At 56.9% G+C, this 16,859-nt stretch overlaps 5 protein-coding genes across 5 annotated transcripts; 1 reads left to right on the forward strand and 4 right to left on the reverse strand.

The window, feature by feature from the left end:
- Positions 1-2,324: 2,324 nt before the first annotated feature.
- B0I36DRAFT_371841 (major facilitator superfamily domain-containing protein) lies at positions 2,325-4,254 on the reverse strand (the record flags this gene model as incomplete). The annotated part of the gene is made up of 2 exons (XM_046160054.1): positions 2,325-2,627; positions 2,725-4,254. 2 exons carry the CDS (start codon positions 4,252-4,254, stop codon positions 2,325-2,327), a joined length of 1,833 nt encoding a protein of 610 aa, XP_046016324.1.
- A 924-nt stretch (positions 4,255-5,178) lies between these two features.
- B0I36DRAFT_236058 (auxin efflux carrier) lies at positions 5,179-7,022 on the reverse strand (the record flags this gene model as incomplete). Its single annotated transcript, XM_046149441.1, has 3 exons — positions 5,179-5,245; positions 5,309-6,683; positions 6,743-7,022. The coding sequence occupies 3 exons, from the start codon at positions 7,020-7,022 to the stop codon at positions 5,179-5,181; spliced, it is 1,722 nt and encodes a 573-aa protein (XP_046016325.1).
- Positions 7,023-8,682: 1,660 nt separating this feature from the next.
- Positions 8,683-9,769, reverse strand: B0I36DRAFT_62872 (uncharacterized protein). The gene has a single exon (XM_046163118.1). It carries the CDS (start codon positions 9,447-9,449, stop codon positions 8,898-8,900), a length of 552 nt encoding a protein of 183 aa, XP_046016326.1. The 5' UTR covers positions 9,450-9,769; the 3' UTR covers positions 8,683-8,897.
- A 1,024-nt stretch (positions 9,770-10,793) lies between these two features.
- On the forward strand, positions 10,794-12,754 carry B0I36DRAFT_358939 (map kinase; the record flags this gene model as incomplete). The annotated part of the gene is made up of 2 exons (XM_046158047.1): positions 10,794-12,287; positions 12,347-12,754. 2 exons carry the CDS (start codon positions 10,794-10,796, stop codon positions 12,752-12,754), a joined length of 1,902 nt encoding a protein of 633 aa, XP_046016327.1.
- Positions 12,755-13,706: 952 nt separating this feature from the next.
- B0I36DRAFT_345359 (actin cortical patch SUR7/pH-response regulator pali) lies at positions 13,707-14,438 on the reverse strand (the record flags this gene model as incomplete). Its single annotated transcript, XM_046156350.1, has 1 exon — positions 13,707-14,438. One exon carries the CDS (start codon positions 14,436-14,438, stop codon positions 13,707-13,709), a length of 732 nt encoding a protein of 243 aa, XP_046016328.1.
- Between the last annotated feature and the right edge of the window lie 2,421 nt (positions 14,439-16,859).

The raw sequence follows: 16,859 nt of genomic DNA on the forward strand, positions 1-16,859 counted from the left end.
CATTGCTCACCTGTTTCCTTGTTTTTTCTTATTCTCGCACCTTGTTGCCGGCGTCCTCCGCGCAAGTGACCAGCCGACGCCCTCCCATATCTCACATTTCTCAATGCTGTCGTCCTCGGCCGTCGGTGCCGTTGCGACCAGACCAGGAAGGGGATCGGGGATCGCAGGCCCACACAGCAAACCCCGGGGGCTAGCGAGGCTAGCGCGCACCCGATGATCGACCAGGACCCCACGCTTGTGTTACGGCAGCACGACAAATGCCTTAAGTAAACCCTTGTAATTACCGCAAGTCGTCCCGGCCGTGCAGGCTGCCAAGAACGCGCAGGGGTTTGTCAGCGAGACGGCGCTGACAAAACGCATCGCAGCACTACCCACACAAACGTCTCGCAGGTGCTCTATCGACGCCGCCTTCGCGATCTATCGACCTTGGCCGTGCAACAAAAGTTCCAGAATGTCACCAGACCGCCGCCATGGATACGTACCCAAGCACGCAACAGTGATAGCTAGCAATCCAGTACCTTCACATGCACATACACTCACGCACTCCCGGCCCGGCCCTTTATCGCTGTCCGCAATCTAGCATACCCGCCCGGACTGCTTCCGCCCAGCACGGATCCCCTCCCACCAGGCATATACTCCCTGTCCCTGCCCCTATCCCCTAACTACGTGTGTGCGCGCGCGAATAAGGTAAGCAAAGCGGCTTCACTCTCTCTCGCGCCATCTCGCTGCTGAAGACGAACCGCGCCCCCGCATGCATACGTACAGATACCTGCATCCTGCCTGGGGATTCTGTTTCTCCTCGGGGCGCCCTTCTCTGACCACTACCACCACTTACCACTATCTCTCACCATGGACTGACCGACTGGGCCGCGTTCCCGCGCGTCAACACCTCGATCATCATTTACCGCTAATTCGGTGGGCGGGCGCCCGCCTGCTCCATACGAGGAGCCGTGCATCCGCAGGGGCTAGCCCTTACACGCCTCCCCCGTGTTACGATAATCCACAGCGTCCCGTGTTCTGATAGTCCATAGCGTTCCCGTGTACTGATAATCCACAGCGGTCCTCGAGGTGGACCCAAGAAATATTGATGACAGAGTGTGCCCGGATTGATAAGGGCGGGGAGGAGAGGGAGAGAAGCACGGGCAGCCGGGCCGTGCACGGGGTTGTCCGGAACTCCGCCCCTTCCACCGGCGCCGGGCCCCCACCACCAAATTCCCACTTCCGCCCGCTCTCCCCCCTTCCCCCCGCGCTTTCCGCCCCGCCGCCGCCCCCAAGGTTCTTTTTATGGGACGCTTGGGAGGAAACAACCAGGCCATTTCTGTGTCAGCCAGCAGCAGCAGCACCAACGAGGGCAGGAGGAGGAGGAGGAGGAGGAGGAGGAGGAAGAGGATGACCGTCCGATGCTCGAGCAGCAAGCACGTGACTGCCCAATAGCACTCTGAGTAAACCCGTTGGACTCAATAAGCACCAAGTTTATTTTCAATATTTTTATTTTTATTTTTGATCGTCTCGTATGTGTCCGTGCATGCAGGGGTAGCAGGGCGGCAGTGGGCAGCAACAGCACAGCTCGGTCGAGGCAAGCTGGTCTATTTTCTGGCCCGATCCCCCAGTTGAGCGGAGCTAAACCTCTACGTGGCCCGCAGCCTCATATTACCTGGTCCCAGAGATTTTGAACTTGCACACACACACACACATACACTAGGTGAGATGTGGATAGAGACATTGTACGCAATCAGCAAGTCGTATGTGGTGCAAGGGTTTCCCGTCCTGCACTTGAGCCAATATGTGTGTGTGTGTGTGTGTCTGTGTGGCGTACTTTCTCCTCTCCCATTACGGTGGTCGAATGTCGTTTTATATATCAAAAGCCCCCCCCCCCCCTTTGCCGTGCCCGTCAGTCAGTCCTGTCAAAAATTTTAAAACGTCGCTTTGAAACGCACGCTAGACCTGTCCGGTTCTCCAACGTCTAACGTCTAACGGCGCGCTAACACGCTCCCAATCCTCCCCTTTAGACCTTAAAGACTTGAGATTATCCGATGCAATGAATCGAATCCTCTGTTCCAAGATATCAATATCACCCGAGACAAGCATAGTTCTCGATAAGAGGCCCAACTTCAAGCCTATCCACTACAGCCAGGAACACATACATTCCTTATATACAAAAGCTCAATTGTCCCTCTTGGTGCATTAGACCAAGTTTGTCCTAAACGGAAGCAGCCAAGTTGAGAGGACGTGTGCACGACGGCAGCACTTTCAAAAAGCTCAAACACATTGTTTTCGCCAATCTGCCGCCAAGCTATACTGTAATCCCCCTCTCTTCTCATTCTTCAAGTTCTTCCGGTACCCCTCTCCTCATCACCTTCGCCATTCTCGCCATCACTATCCTCAAACCCGTCGTCGGTGCTCTCAAGCCCAGCCCCGTGGATCGCGAAAGTGCCCACCCAGCCCGCGAGCGATATCCCCGCGAACAAGCCCCAGGCCAGCGCCTCGCCCTTCATGTCGAGCCTGGTGGACAGCGTGAAGAGCGCGCCTGACAGGAAAGGTCCCACGCTGCGCCCGGCCGCCGACAATGTCTGCGCGATGCCGTTCAGCGTGCCCAGGCTCGCGTGCGAAGGGGCCGAGTTTGTCACCTGTGTTTTTGGAAATAAATGAAAGCGTCAGTTAGCTGCCTTGAGAGCTGCTGTTTGATCTGGAGACAAAAGACTCAAAGAAAGAAAGATGACTCACAAGTAACATGGCACTCGACAGCCCGCCCACGGCGCAGATATTCTTCACCACCAGAATAAAGCCAGCCTCGACGTACAGCCAGTAACTGCTGCTGCCAAACCCAAAGGGCGGCTCGCTGTCCTTGTAACCGATAAAAGGCATGAGCGCCATGCTGATAGCAAAGCCTAGTAGCGAACCCCGATAGGTCCCGACATTGCCTAGGCGAGCCTTGAGCGGCCCGAACACGAACAGCTGGAACAAGATGGTGAAGAGTCCCGCGACCGATAAAGTGACCCCGATGACGCCGGCCTTGAGGCCGCGCCCCGTCGGCGGGTCGCCGGATGCGAAAATCGGATATAGACTGTTGAAGGAGCTGTTGGACAGCTGGAAGATGAGGAACGTCAGCAGAAGCACGACGGTGGTGCGGTTGAAGATCTCTTTCCAAGTCTCTGGGTCCGTTGGTAGTTTTCGGTCGTCATCACTGCCGTTGTCGCTGTCGTCATCGTTGTTGCTGACACCTTCATCTGCGGCGTTGGGGCCGAGCAAAGCGCTGTCCTCGCTGTCTTGTCGTCGCTCGTCTTCGTCGTAATCGTCTTCGTCGTGCTCGCCCTTGTTCTTTTTGCTTCGGTCCAGCCACGTGCGTAGCCACTCGAGGACCTCTGGAGCTTCATAGCCTTCCCCTTGCTCGTCAAGGGTCTCCTCGAACCCCAGGACGAGCACCACCACGCTGACCGCGAGGAGGCCTGCACTGAGGATGTTGGGCGCTAGGTACGGGAACCTCTCGGGAGCCACAGTCCCCACGAGTAGACCGCCTAGCGCAGGACCCGTGATGCTTCCTAGACTGTACACAACGGGCAGCCAGATGAACGCGCGGCTCTGGTTCGTCCGATCCGTCAGCTCGCCGAGACACGTGGGCACGACTGCGGCATTGCCGTTCAGCAGGCCCATGGCAATGTGCACGAGCATGACGTGCCAGTACTTTGAGCAAAACCCGAACGCGGTGAAGCACAGGCACAGCAGCGTTGTCCCCGTGAGCAGGACGGGTTTCCGCCCGATAATGTCTGACAGATATCCCCAGACCAGGTTCGTGAGGAGCTGCGCCAGCGCAAACGCCGAGGCCAGCAGGCCCACGTACAGGCCGACCTGGTCCGGTTCTACCCCGGGGAAGGACTCTATCATCTCTGGCAGGTACGGCGATATTGAATTTAGCGCAGTCTGCTCGGCGAGGGACAGCACGGCGAGCAAGGCAAGCTGCCTCCAAGGTAACGGACTAGCCTCGCCGTCGCGGTCCCCGTCATCATTGTCTTCCTCGTCGTTGCCGCCGCGGCGCTCGCTATAAGACCCGGGCGACTCGGTACCGGAGCCCGCGCGTCGTCTGCCGGAGCTCCGCGGCGGAGGGGTCGGGAACGTCTGGTAGTGGTACTGTGTTGAGATGCGGCGAAGGATGCTACGGCTGGGACCTCGCGGCAGGGTGGGCAATGGAGAGCCGGCACGGAAGGAGCCCTTGGAGCCCATCCGCGAGTCCAGCCTGGGGGGTGGTCGACGAGACATGGTGCAACAAGCTGCTCTGGTCCGTCTGCGTCACGAAGACGTGCGAGTGGCGGCTTCAGGCCGTGTGCGACCAGCGAACGTGGACCAGACACAGTCCCGCGTATCGCCAATTGAATGCGTCTGACGTGGTGGAATCGTGTTCGGCGAGTCTGGGAGGGTAAATCGGTAGGACGAGGCGTTTGAAAGGCACTGTTCGTTTTGCCGCCGTCTCCGGTGCCGGCCGAGGTCGGGAGGGTGTCTTGCCGATAGAGCTTGCCTGATGAGTGATGAAAGTGGTATCTGTCACCAAGGGGTGGTAGGAGTAAAGGAGGAAGTCCACCAGAAGTCGGCCTCCGACACGGCACGGGAAGGGGAAGAGAAATGCGTGACTACGGGATCGTGACATCCATGGCTGCTGGATTGCGACCTTGCGCGTTGCGTGCAGAAACCGTTCGGCAGCCAGTGATGACGACAGGCGTCGTCGAGACCCGCCCGCGCTCTTGCCTTGCAGCACGCATGCTCCGGGTGGGTCCAAATGTGCCTGGCCATTTCGCATCCTCAATTCTGGTCCAGCCATGCAGATCCGCAGTGATTGCTCCGGTGTCGACTGGGGTTCGTGGCACATGACAGACAAGCCGTCGGAGACTAGGCGAGAAAGATGACTGTAGGCATCGCTTTACTTGCATGCAAACTAAATGCTACATGGAAAATACACGAGGGCACATTTATTGCCTCAAAATAATGCTGGCCGTGACTCGATCCGCGCAGGGCGTTTCCATCCGTCTGCTGCCATGGTGGCCCAGTAATCAGCCCATTGCTGAGCGCTCAATCCTTCTAAACCATTCTTTGTATACCTCCCACGATCCCAAGTTGCAAGAGAGACTGCACTACAAGCACAAGGCACAAGACAAAAGGAATGCGACAAGACCAAAGTGGAACGCTAGTCTACGTTTTTGCCCACTCGAGGGTCTCCATCGCCAACATCACCAGGACAAGCGTGGAAGGCAATATCCTGAGCGGCAGTTAGCATTTTGTCTTTGTGTTCAACCTGAGATCGTGACACTGTGGGACTTACCAGATAACGTAGCTCTGGAAGAGAATGCGAGACATGACAGTCTCATAGACCTCGTTGATTTGACAGATCTGGGCAAGCTGGAGGGCGCTTGGGGCGCCGGTAAGAAGGAAGCAGACGATGATGAAGATTGGATCGTCCAGAATGCTGACGGGAACATATTTCGCAAAGAGAGCAATGATGGGGGCCATGATGAGCGTGGGCAGAAGCATGCGGCACACCAAAGAGGCAATCAGCAGCTTGCGGCCAATCCGCTCCTCCTCGGGATCGTGCGACTCGCGGCCTTGGGTGTTCCTGGCCAAGTTGGCACCAAGCACGACCAGAATTAGCGGGACAGCGACTCCACCGCTTTGTGTGATGGCGCTCGTGACACTGTTGTTCACGAAAGTGCCCTCCTTGAAGAAAATGCGCTGGAGCTCGGGAACGGAGGCCACAACCATGGCGATGAGCATGGCCCAGAGTGGGGGGTTCATAAACTCCCAGAGGAAGTTGTAGAAGCGAACGGACACCCGACCGATGGCAGACAGAGCAACTCGCATGGGCGCAGGGAGCTTCGCCCACGCGGTCCTTGACGTGGATGAGCAAGACTGCTTGAACGAGACCCACTTAGTGTGGCATGTCCTCTTGACCCGAGCCCATTGACCCTTGATGCCATGCTGAGGTTCCACTGGCTCGTGGCAGTCTGTCATCCGTGGGAACGATAGAATGTCGTCGTCGGGTTGCTCGTAAGGAGTAGCGAAAGGCCCGCTGTTAGGCTCCAGGTGATGCCGAGGAGGAGAGACGTTCTTGTTCTTCGGGTCGTGAAGCGATACTCGCGAGGAGCCTGCAACGGGAGTGCGGCCGGCAGGCTCATAGCCATCCGACTCGCTCGAGGTCTCAGTACCGTAGTGCTCATCACGACTGCTGCCGTCCAGCCCGGGGATCAAGGTCTCCCGCGAAGCATCCATGGTAGGGTCGTCTCTGTATCTGCCCTCCTCTGTTGTCTCGACTTGATACTCGGGGTATTTGCTCTTGGGCGCGAGGAGGACGTGGTATCCCCAGCTCCACCGGACAAGCTGCCCAAGCTGCTGGAACACAAGAAGGTAGAGGATGCCACGCGCACCAACTTCGTCGTCGTTGTCGCCGGGCACTCTATCCCAGTGCAGGCCCTTGAGGGTAGCTGAGAGCGAAAGCACCAGGGAGATGGGTAGCGAGTTGGAGTTACCAAAAACACCCATGGCAGTAATGAAGTTTGAAGGGCGCTTGCCAAGGCCAAGTAACTTGGATACGACCACAGAGACGGCATATGAAACGAGCGTCTGCACCACAAAGATGACCGGAATGACTGCGAGGTCAGCCAGCTTTTCGGCATTTAGTTGTGAGCCGAGCTTCGTGAAGACTGCAAAATACTTGGTTAGTCCTTCCACATACAAGTCCGAGCCATTGGAGAAGCCTTACCAAGGCATGGGGTGAAGAGCATGACGTTCAGATTGGCAATGAACTTTTGCTTGTCGGCATCGAAGTGACCGAGCCTCGCAATGATATAACCTGGCAGACTGACACAGACCACTTCCATCACCGCACTAAACACCAAGACGATAAGGCGATCGATGGACGGGTGCGACTCGTGCGATTTCATGATCTCCATGACCGGCGCCGCCCGCGACATGGACGCTGCCCAGGTATCGGATCCATTGTTCAAGCGGAATGAGGTCGGCGAGGTAAAGGACCAGGCCATCGAAAGCAGACTGCGGGTATCCCGCGCGGAGGCTGATATATGTGACGGAGGCGAAACTTGCTGCTGTTGCTCGCAGGACAACTGTAAGAGAAGGGTCGTCGCACAGACAGGTGCAACGCCTGCTGAATGCGTTGGCTGCGGTGGACTACCTTATCAGGTGCTGATCCAACAGGTTCCGGCGTATGCCGCGGATGCTTAAAAGTCCAAGTGGTGCGCTGTCCGATGGCGTGGAACTGCTTGTGGAATTTGAGAAAACAGGACCGGCTGCTTGAGAATTGCCGATTGCGAATGTACAGTTTTGACCCCAAAGTAGTATCGTCTTGGTGTTGAGCAAGAGCAAGACAAGCTGTGACGCGGAGGAAGCGGACGATCAGCCGTGATAGGATGCAGGTGCGGGCGGCAGGGGTGGCGATTATGGTCGCGACGCGCAAGGCACGTAAAGTTGCAGCGAGGCTGACGACAGGACCCCCAGCAAATAGGGCAGGGTGCTTGTGAGCTTCTTCTGCACACGGCGGTTGAGAATCGTCAATTGGCGTCAACCACGAGGCAAAGCAGTCTGTCGGGTTTGAGGAGTGTGAGGCGCCAAGGGCAAGATGTTGTTGCAGAACAAAGAATGACGGAAAGACCGGGAGAACAGACAGGCAGCAGGTAAGGCACCGTGGGGACCGGGAGATGATGCAACAAGATCAGAGCCGGACGATTGCCTGCGGGCCAAGCCTGGGCATCCCTAGCGGGCGCGGCTGTGTGGGAGGCGCCTGCGGGCTGCAGGGTTGCGTTACGCAAGCACGGGCAGCTTAGACGGCGACTTGGAGAGCCCTCGTTGAGGCCGCCTGTTACATTCATGCAAACCTAACGCTTCCAGAGTGCCCTTCAGGGCAGGCGAGATGTGCTTAGCTCTGCGCTTGGCGCCTTGGGGGGTTGGGCCAGCCTTGAAGGGCGAGGGTGCCAAGAACACCTTCGTCACTCCGTCGCTGGCCAGCGGGTCAAGGAGAGACATGGTCTGACTTTTTAACTCTCCAGAGTGCATCGCTGGTCCGACTCCAATGCCTGTCCCCGGGAGGCTAGATGCTGCGGTCAGCAGCCAATTGGTCAGGAACATCTAGGCACGTTTGTCCGGACCAGTCGCAGCCCCTGTCCTGCGCCCTGAAATTGATTGCCAGCAATCAAGACAGCCGTGTCTGGATCTTGTCCTTATCTCTGCTCACATCAGCCCTGCCAACCCAGTTGTTGGTTATGGATCGGCACACCCGCTCAATGAAGCATTCTGAGCTGCACCGTCTTACTCAAAAGCCACTCGTATGCCGGCACGACTGGTTAGAGTACAACCAAGCACTGGCGAAAAGCTACGTCAAATTACAGCCTGGACTTTTGTCTAGCTCCGGGATCACTCCTGGCAGCCATGAGCTGTACCTTTCGCCTGCCACGTGGCACATTGTTCTTTCCTGAACTGAGCTGTCGCAAAGCTTTGCCGACGAGTAGCATTCTGGGTCCTCTCTAAACCCTTTGGGCTTCTAGGCCTCCAGATCATTAGGCTGTGTTGCGCTTGCAGGAAATGTCTACTGGGTGTAGGAGCTGCACTTTCATTCACTCAAGCTGGTCCTCGCCTCCGTGACCAGGACTCCCAGGTCCTCCATTTCCTGAACCTCGACAGATCGGGAGCACATCCGAACCACACAATTTGTCAGGGCTCCCTGATACAGCCTCGATAAGCTTGCTAAGCGACCAAGGCAAGATTCGAGAAGCCCCCCCCCCATCCCCCCTGGCCGAAACCCTCGTCGTTCGCTTTCAACCAGATAGTTGGCATGGGCAATAGGAAACAGATCCAAGTCTCCACCCGGTCCGGGCCAGCAGCCACTGCCCTGCTCAGACGTTGTGTCAACGTGAAACGACACCGGGGTCTTGGGCGATGACGTAGACGGCAGACACTCTCCTCAGCGCTGTACGGTACCGCGTCCTTCCCCACAACTGAGACCAGGGGAGGCGCCATGGCAGCGGGTGGAGTTTGGCATGGGACGTTCCCAACCATCTCCGCGCAGCAAAAGCCATCAACATCATTGTGCCGTAATCCCCAGGGGCGAAAGTGGGCGATAGTGGTATTCTTGGCTTGACCTCCCTGTGCCCATTGGTTGCATGCCCGGAATATCGCCTCCGACACGTAGGACAACAGGTGCACTGTGCTTGGGACTCGCCATCAGTGGTGTCGAGCGCCAGAATCTGCCCTGCCGCTCGCTCGGTCTGACCGGCCTGGATAAATTTGACGACGCGGCAAAGAGGAGGAATATGCATGGCGTAGGATGGGCATGTACGCTCTTGTGATCGTAAGCATTTGGTATACGAGGGCCTGAGGCTGGCCTGGCGGTAGAGTTGGAGAACTGTGCTGTGTCTGGGCATCTGCTTCGGCCGGCCACGTGCGATGTGTCTTGACATAACCTTGTACTCACAATGATTTAGCTTGCATGGCCGAGATCTTCATGCTCGTCTGGCAGTCTATTTCAAGTGGCGGCATGTGTGCCGTTGGGGGTGCTGGGCTAAGAAGTCCATGGAGGCTGTCAACGGAAGCAAGCGAGCCGAGCAAGGGACCTGGAGAGCCTCAAGTGACACACCCCTGGAGAAGGTCGCTGTCACGAGGTGGCCTCTGACGTGACCGCCAGAACACCGTTGCGCCGTGTAATGCTTATCTGAAGACGTGTGGCTTTTGCCAGGCACAACGACGCCTCTAGTTACGCCATGAAGTAGAGATCTTGGCCAGGGCGGACATGGGATTGACGGTGGCAGCAGTGCCTCGTACAGTATGGCACCTCTCACCTTGCTACCCCGCCTGTCTACTTGGTGTAGACACAGTGCGCAATCATCAACACTCACGCTGTGCCATTCCCGCACCTTTGCGCAGTGCCTGGGATACTGCTGAATTGCGGCGCACGGGGGAAACGCCCTGCTGACATCACCGTACACGTCCTCCCGTCCCGCGTTTCTACGTAAGAGCAGAGGCATCATTCTGGGGTTCCATTCCGCCCGCAAGCAAATCGACTCGTCTATCCGCCTGCCCATCGCTCTTGCGAGCTCATCCTCATCCTCAGGCCGTGTAGCTTGCCCTTCGACGCCTTCATCAGTCATTGCAGGAAACCCACAACTCTAAGAACCCGCCCCAGCTTGTTCCAAAGGCCTCCGAGCCTGGCCCGGGCCGAAAGACATCTCGCCGACGTTCTCTGCCCCTCCATACCGACCTCCAAGCCAGACACCACGCTGCGCCCGTCCACTTCGTCCTTCCCGCCGTCCCTGGCACGAAGCTGGTTCGACGTCGATTTTGCATAGCCTCCCAACAGCAGTTCTTACCGTGGACAGCATTTAGAGTTCTGCCGCTGCAGATCAACTATCCCACCTTTCCCGCCGCCCTTGCTGGCCTCCACTGCCTCGACTTCGATTGTGACAGCCCCTGTCAAGATCGCGCGCCCAACTTCTCAGCGCCCGATCGGATCTGCCGACCTGCTCTCCCAGGCGCAGGGCATTGGGCTTCTGTCTCCTTGAAGGCAGCTCCTAGCTCTGGTACGCGACTTCCAAATCTCTTACCCCAGATCCATCCGTCGCTGTATCACAGCCGCGCGCGCATTTCAAGCAGTCTGCAGGTCGTCACAACCTGGAACGTTCTCCTTCACATATTCTAACAAATCATGAGTGAGCAGGTATGAAACGCTAGGCTGAACATCTCTTGCTCGCCCTACCCACAACCCGAAAAAGCAGAAACCCGTCGTGATCCGACCTCAAATCTCCACGATGGCCAATCCTGTCAACCCCCCGCAATGGACGCCGGACGAGATCGAAGATCCTCCCACTCCAGGCTCGTTCACCGACTCTGAAGCCTCAACACCTCAGGAGCAGGCCAATGAGCCATTTTCTCCAGACCCGAATGGCATCCCCAAGAGGGTACCGTCCTTGCGCTCTGTGTCCGACCCACAAGCCACCGCCGCCCAGATGTCCGCTTCATCGACACACATGGGCCTCCTCAACAACGCCAGGCGACCGATGCCCCCACCTACAATGTCAGCGGGCCAGCTTCCTGCTGGGTTGAATGCCAAGATGAAGGCCTTTCACCTGTCACGTCAAGGAAGCTCAGGTCTGAGTCCTGTCCCCTCGCAGTCGCCAACTAACCCTATGGGCAACGGCGGGTTTGCACCTGGGGGCGCCATACGAGGAGGCATCCCGGCTGGCTTCAAACCGCCGCAGAGACCCACCCCCTCGTTTCCGGCGCAATCAGAACCTTCACTTCCCAGCAATCGCCTTGGCAAGAAGTTCAAGTTCAAGCTTTCTGACATCCAGGGAGGTGGTGGGGCCCCGGGCTCAGCACCTGCCGCTGTCGCTGCGCCGCCAAAGCCAACAAACCAGATGCAGCAGTTTGAAGAGTACATCGATTCGGAACGTGGCTATCTGACATTCAAGAACAAGGCTGTCATAACGAACAAGGGCGTCAACTTCGAAGATGGAACCGTCTTCAGGATATCACTCGACGAGGTTGAGAAGCTGGACGAGCTGGGCAAGGGTAACTACGGTACCGTCTACAAAGTCCGACACTCAAAACCGCGCGTGCCTCGGTTTGGCCCCGGACTCTCTGGTGCGGCCAGGCTGAACATGTCGACTAGCTCGTTATCGGATACAAGTGCAGCAGGCGAGGACGAAGGGGCTGCTTCCGGCGTAGTAATGGCTATGAAGGAGATTCGACTGGAGCTCGACGAGGCAAAGCTTGGCACAATCCTGAAGGAGCTGGTCATCCTACACGAGTGTGCCTCGCCATACATCATTGACTTTTATGGAGCATTCTTCCAGGAGAGCGCCGTCTACATGTGTCTGGAGTACATGGACGGTGGCTCAATCGACAAGCTTTACTCTGGCGGCATCCCAGAGACTGTTCTGCAGAAGATCACATACTGCACCGTCATGGGCCTGAAAGAGCTCAAGGACAAACACAACATCATCCATCGCGACGTCAAGCCAACGAATATCCTCGCCAACTCTCGGGGCCAAGTCAAGATCTGCGATTTTGGTGTCAGTGGTAACCTGGTCGCCAGTATTGCCAAGACAAATATCGGTTGCCAGAGCTACATGGCCCCCGAACGCATTTCCGGCGGCAGTTTCATGACGCAGGGCGCTTCAGACGGCACATATAGCGTGCAGAGCGATATCTGGAGTCTGGGTCTCACTATCATCGAGTGTGCCATGGGCAAATATCCCTACCCTCCGGACGTCTCTGCCACCATTTTCAGCCAGCTCAGCGTAAGTGACTCAGCCTTTGAGCGATCTAAAGACGATGCAAGTTAACACATATACTGTAGGCGATTGTTGATGGGGAGCCCCCGGATCTCCCGGAGGAGGGATACTCCGAAACTGCTCGGACGTTTGTGCACGGGTGCCTGAACAAGATCCCCAAGCTCCGCCCGACGTATCAGGCGCTGCTTGCGTCAGAGTGGCTGCAAAGCCTGGCGAAGCCGGAAACGATCACGGAAGAGGAAGAGGAGGAAGAGGAGAACGATGCCAGCGCGCAGGCCCTGGAGAACGCGGCAAACAATCTCGACCTCAGCCGGTCCACGACCGAGGATGCCGAGGTCGCAGCCTGGGTCCAGAGCGTGTTGGCGAAGAAGGTGGCGGGCGAGTACGGCGAGCCCGCGACGAAGCCGCCGTTGCATGCCGCTCCGCTGGACCAAGTAAGTCCGCTGGCAAGCCCGCATGCGGAGAGAGTATAGCATTGGATGAAAGTTGGGGGTTGTTGCGTGGAGGTAAAGCGGAAGAATGTGGAAAGGGGGTGTTTGACAGATTTTGTGGAAGGGTCGGGTTGAGCAAAGGAACGGAAACGGAAAGTGGAGGTGGAGTGGCATTTTATCTCATGACTCCTGCAACAAGCAACATAGAGGGCAGGAGTTTTTCTTTTTCAAAGTTTATTGGGCAAAAACCTGTTACAGCGTTATACACATTGCGCGCAAACACACAACACGAGGCCATAGAAAAATGGAAACACAGCATCCGGGACTGGATCTCGCGATGATGTCATGGCTCAAACCACATCCCTTTTTTTCCTACTTGAAGTTGTACAGTTGGTGACGATACCTGTGTGTATGTGCGTATCACTTTGGCCTCGGGAGAATTCACATAGCCGGAATAAATCTCGACGTGGTCACAGGAATCTATGAATGTTTGAGAGCATGTGTGTATATATACTTGCATGGCTAAATCAAAATCATGTTTGGGTAGATATGTACAATTGCTAGATTGGTATCGCGGGGTGACATGGCACCGGTATATATCATCATGTATAGAGCGAGAGACATTGGACTTCGTGATTGGATTTCCATTCCCAAACTTTCGCCGTCCGTCGTCATGCCAGACCGCACCTGTTGAAGGAAGGGCGGTGGACGAAGAGACGAAAATTGTGCAGACGGAGCCGTTGGGGGTGGTATTATGGCTTTTGTGGGGGCTTGGAGATGGTGATTGACATTAGACGTTAGGGTCGTGTTTTTTTGGTGGTTTCAAGTGTTCTACTGGTGTCGGTCTGCGCGGATTGCTCGAGTAGCGATGAGTGTGCGCGCTCGACTACTCGTCGTGTCTCTCTGCGACGAGCGCTTCAACAGAGCCATTCCGCGACAAGGACAACACCACGCGCACGTCGGCAAGTTCGGCTTTGCGGGAAGCGCAATCTCTTCAGGCGTAGTCGTCCTTGACGCGACGGCTGCCGATGGAGCTGCGGCTGCGGCTGCTGCGAGTGCTCTTGCGGCGGCGCATGCTGGACGAGCCATCACCACGGACGCCGATGCAGAAAATGATGGTCGCGAGGAAGACGCACGCAAAGCTGGCCCAGGTGAAGCCGAAGCCGTACTGACCAATGGACGACGGGTGGCCGTTTGCCTGGAGAACGTCGCGCATCTTGACGAAGGTGGCGGTCATGAGAGACGCGGCGATGGTGTAGAAGAATAGACTGAAGCCGGCTAGGAGGCCGGACAAGGCGGCACCAAGGCGTCCGAGGCAGGCGAGGAAGCCGCCGAGCAGGGCAAAGACGGCAAAGGCAAAGGCGATGAGGTAGGTGACCCAGCCAAAGCGCCACATGTAGTAGTAGTACATGGACGTGGTGCCGTTGCCATAGTCGCCAATGAGCTCTGCCGGGACGCCCTGGGCACCCGAGGACCAGGCCCAGCCGACCGAGGGAGCGGGCCAGGCGCCGCTGCAGTCGACGTTGCCGGGGGCGCAGATGTAGAAGTACGCCCACTGGGAGACCTGGCGGGCGCCAGTGATGCCCTGGGTCTCTGACTGGAGGAAGTAGGTGTTGCTGAAGGGGATGGTGTTTGTGACGCCGGCAAGGAAGACGAAGAGCGTCATGACGACGGCGCCCGCGAGGAGGACCATGGCGACAATCGCCCGGATCCCGTTGGCGGCCATGATGGCAGTGTTGCTGGTGGTCACACTTGGTATATTAGATTAGGTGTTGCTATTATTTTTGTTGTTGTCGTCGTCGTCCTCTGGGGAGAAGGGAACCAGAGGGGGTGAGTGGCTGCTCGTCGCTGTCGCTGCTGCTGCTGCTGCTGCAGACTAATTAAGAGGAAGAGGAAGACAGTGGTTGCAGCGAAAGAAGAGCAGATATTGGCAGGGGTGGGCCGTGGTTATTTGAGAGCGGGCGCCGGGCAACAACAAAGACCCTGGAGGGAGCACCAGACGCAGATGGGATGACGGAAGGGGAAATGACCGGCTCAGTGAAGCAACAAGACGACCGAACTGGCGGCGGGCTCCACGTCTGAGCGCAAGCTATGCCTTAGCGGCTTTCCCCACGGGTGCGCGGCTGTTCGACTCGATGATGTAGACTGAGCCTGGCGATTTGGCAGCGAGAAGCAGAGACAGACAGACAGGATGCAAGAGCAGCGGGTGCAAAGTGTCGTCATAGGGACAGGCGGTGGGGCCGGCCCGCTCGGCTGCTGCTGGCCTGCCTGCCTGGTTTTGTTTTTTCATCACTTTTTGCTGTTGTTTCTCCGAAGCGCTAGTTAACCTTCAGGGGTCACCCCGGCCGCCCGCTTGCAGCACAGGCGCACACCTGAGGGCATTTGCAGTGTCCCATTGCACCTTGTACCGTGTGGGAAAGATGCTGCGACGAGCTGCTCGACATTTCGACTTGGTGTTGCGACAAGCACGCACACACTCTTTTACTCTGTACCACGCCCCAGCAGGCAAAGACCGCCAGTCACACAAGGCTTTGCTGCTTCCTCCTGTTCACAGCAGCAGCAGCCCAGGACGGGGGCCAGGGATCCTTCAATGGCCGAGGATTCCAAAGCCAAGCCGCGCTGGCGGCTGCCAGCTACGTCATTGTGCGGCACATGCGCACATGCGTGGGCCACACAGCACCACCAACATCACGCGCACAAACTGCTGCAGCGGGCGGGCGCGCTCTGGAATCATTTCAATAGGGTCCTGCCCGGCCCAGAGGCTAGGAGCCAGATTAGTCCCTAGACAGAGTCGATCTCTCGAGTTAGCTCGACAGGCAACCTCTGGCGGTAATGATCCTGTCCCACCCGTCAGTTGCCATTAGCCTCCCGCGCCTTTCCTCCCTCACAGGCAAAGAAGGTTAGGGATGAGGAGATGCCATCGTCACCGCCGGGCGTCGTGTCGTGGGCCTTGCGCAATCAGGCTTGCGGCATGCTCCGCAAGCGCCATACAACCCACCGCTCCGTCTTCGTCACTCTTCACCTTGCTGTGGCTTAGTGCCATGACTGATTTACACGCTGAATTGCCAGGCCGGTTATCTGCCGGACCACGCGACGTCTGTGACCTACTCGTTCTCATCGGCTCCGGGACTGGGCATCGAGCTTTGCCGCGCTGGATCGGGACATCGTGAGGGCATCGCGAGCCGCAAGGTTCCTTGTGTGAAAGGGGTGACCGCACGGCACCACTGGGGGATTGAGACTCCCAAACTTGGCCTGGTCCTAGCGGAACAATTTTGGCCACCGGAACACTGCTAGAACTAAACACATGGCCATCGTTCAAGCGGAACAATGCCGCAATCCCTCAATCCCGAGGCCATTCGACTTGCAATTGACCGATCTCTGTGCGATGGTGGGAGTGCAGACCCACGCGACTTTGTAAATGTTATGCGTGTAATGTGTTGGGGGCCTCGTTGTCATGAACCCGAACCGCTCATGCCGAGCCGTCTATTGAGATCGACAAGGCACTAGTTGGCGCTCGAGCGAACAAAAGGTGTCTGACAACTTGTCTATACACACACACACGTGCAATGTATTGCTGTCCCGATCAAAGACAAGACGCAAGCTCTCATTGTCATCCATCAAATCCAGGTCCGGGCTACTGCATGCATACTCTCAGTGATACACAAAGCCCAATATTGAGCCGTCGAGAGAGATATTTATAGCCAAATAGATAAAAGAAATATAAAAAACTAAACCACTCGGCTCTCATTCTGCTAGACCATAACATATTCCATGCTTCAGTACAAAGGCGACCGACATAATCACCTGTCCAGGTCTGCGCCCGGCACATGCCCAGCGACAAGGAGACCATGGCCCGGCTGCAGCCCCGTATAACATAGCACTGCACTCATAATACCATGCGAGAAAACCCAAGCATCTCCGAACTCTTCCCGTCGTCTCAGAGCATTTGAACGAGTCTTTCCAAAGTGCCTGTCGCGTGGGATGCACACAGACCCTGTCAAATGAGATTTTGAATCTACATAAACTGTCTCCGCGCCCAGGAGAGCGAGTGTATATGCAAAAGAATGGGAGTGGCTAGTATTCATTGTCCAGAACACTCCGACCAGAACAGATCACGGGCTTTCAGTCAGCAGGGGTAAAAATATCA

This window comes from Microdochium trichocladiopsis (genome assembly GCF_020744255.1).
Source record: "Microdochium trichocladiopsis strain MPI-CAGE-CH-0230 chromosome Unknown B0I36scaffold_2, whole genome shotgun sequence".
In the NCBI taxonomy this organism is placed as follows: domain Eukaryota; kingdom Fungi; phylum Ascomycota; class Sordariomycetes; order Xylariales; family Microdochiaceae; genus Microdochium; species Microdochium trichocladiopsis.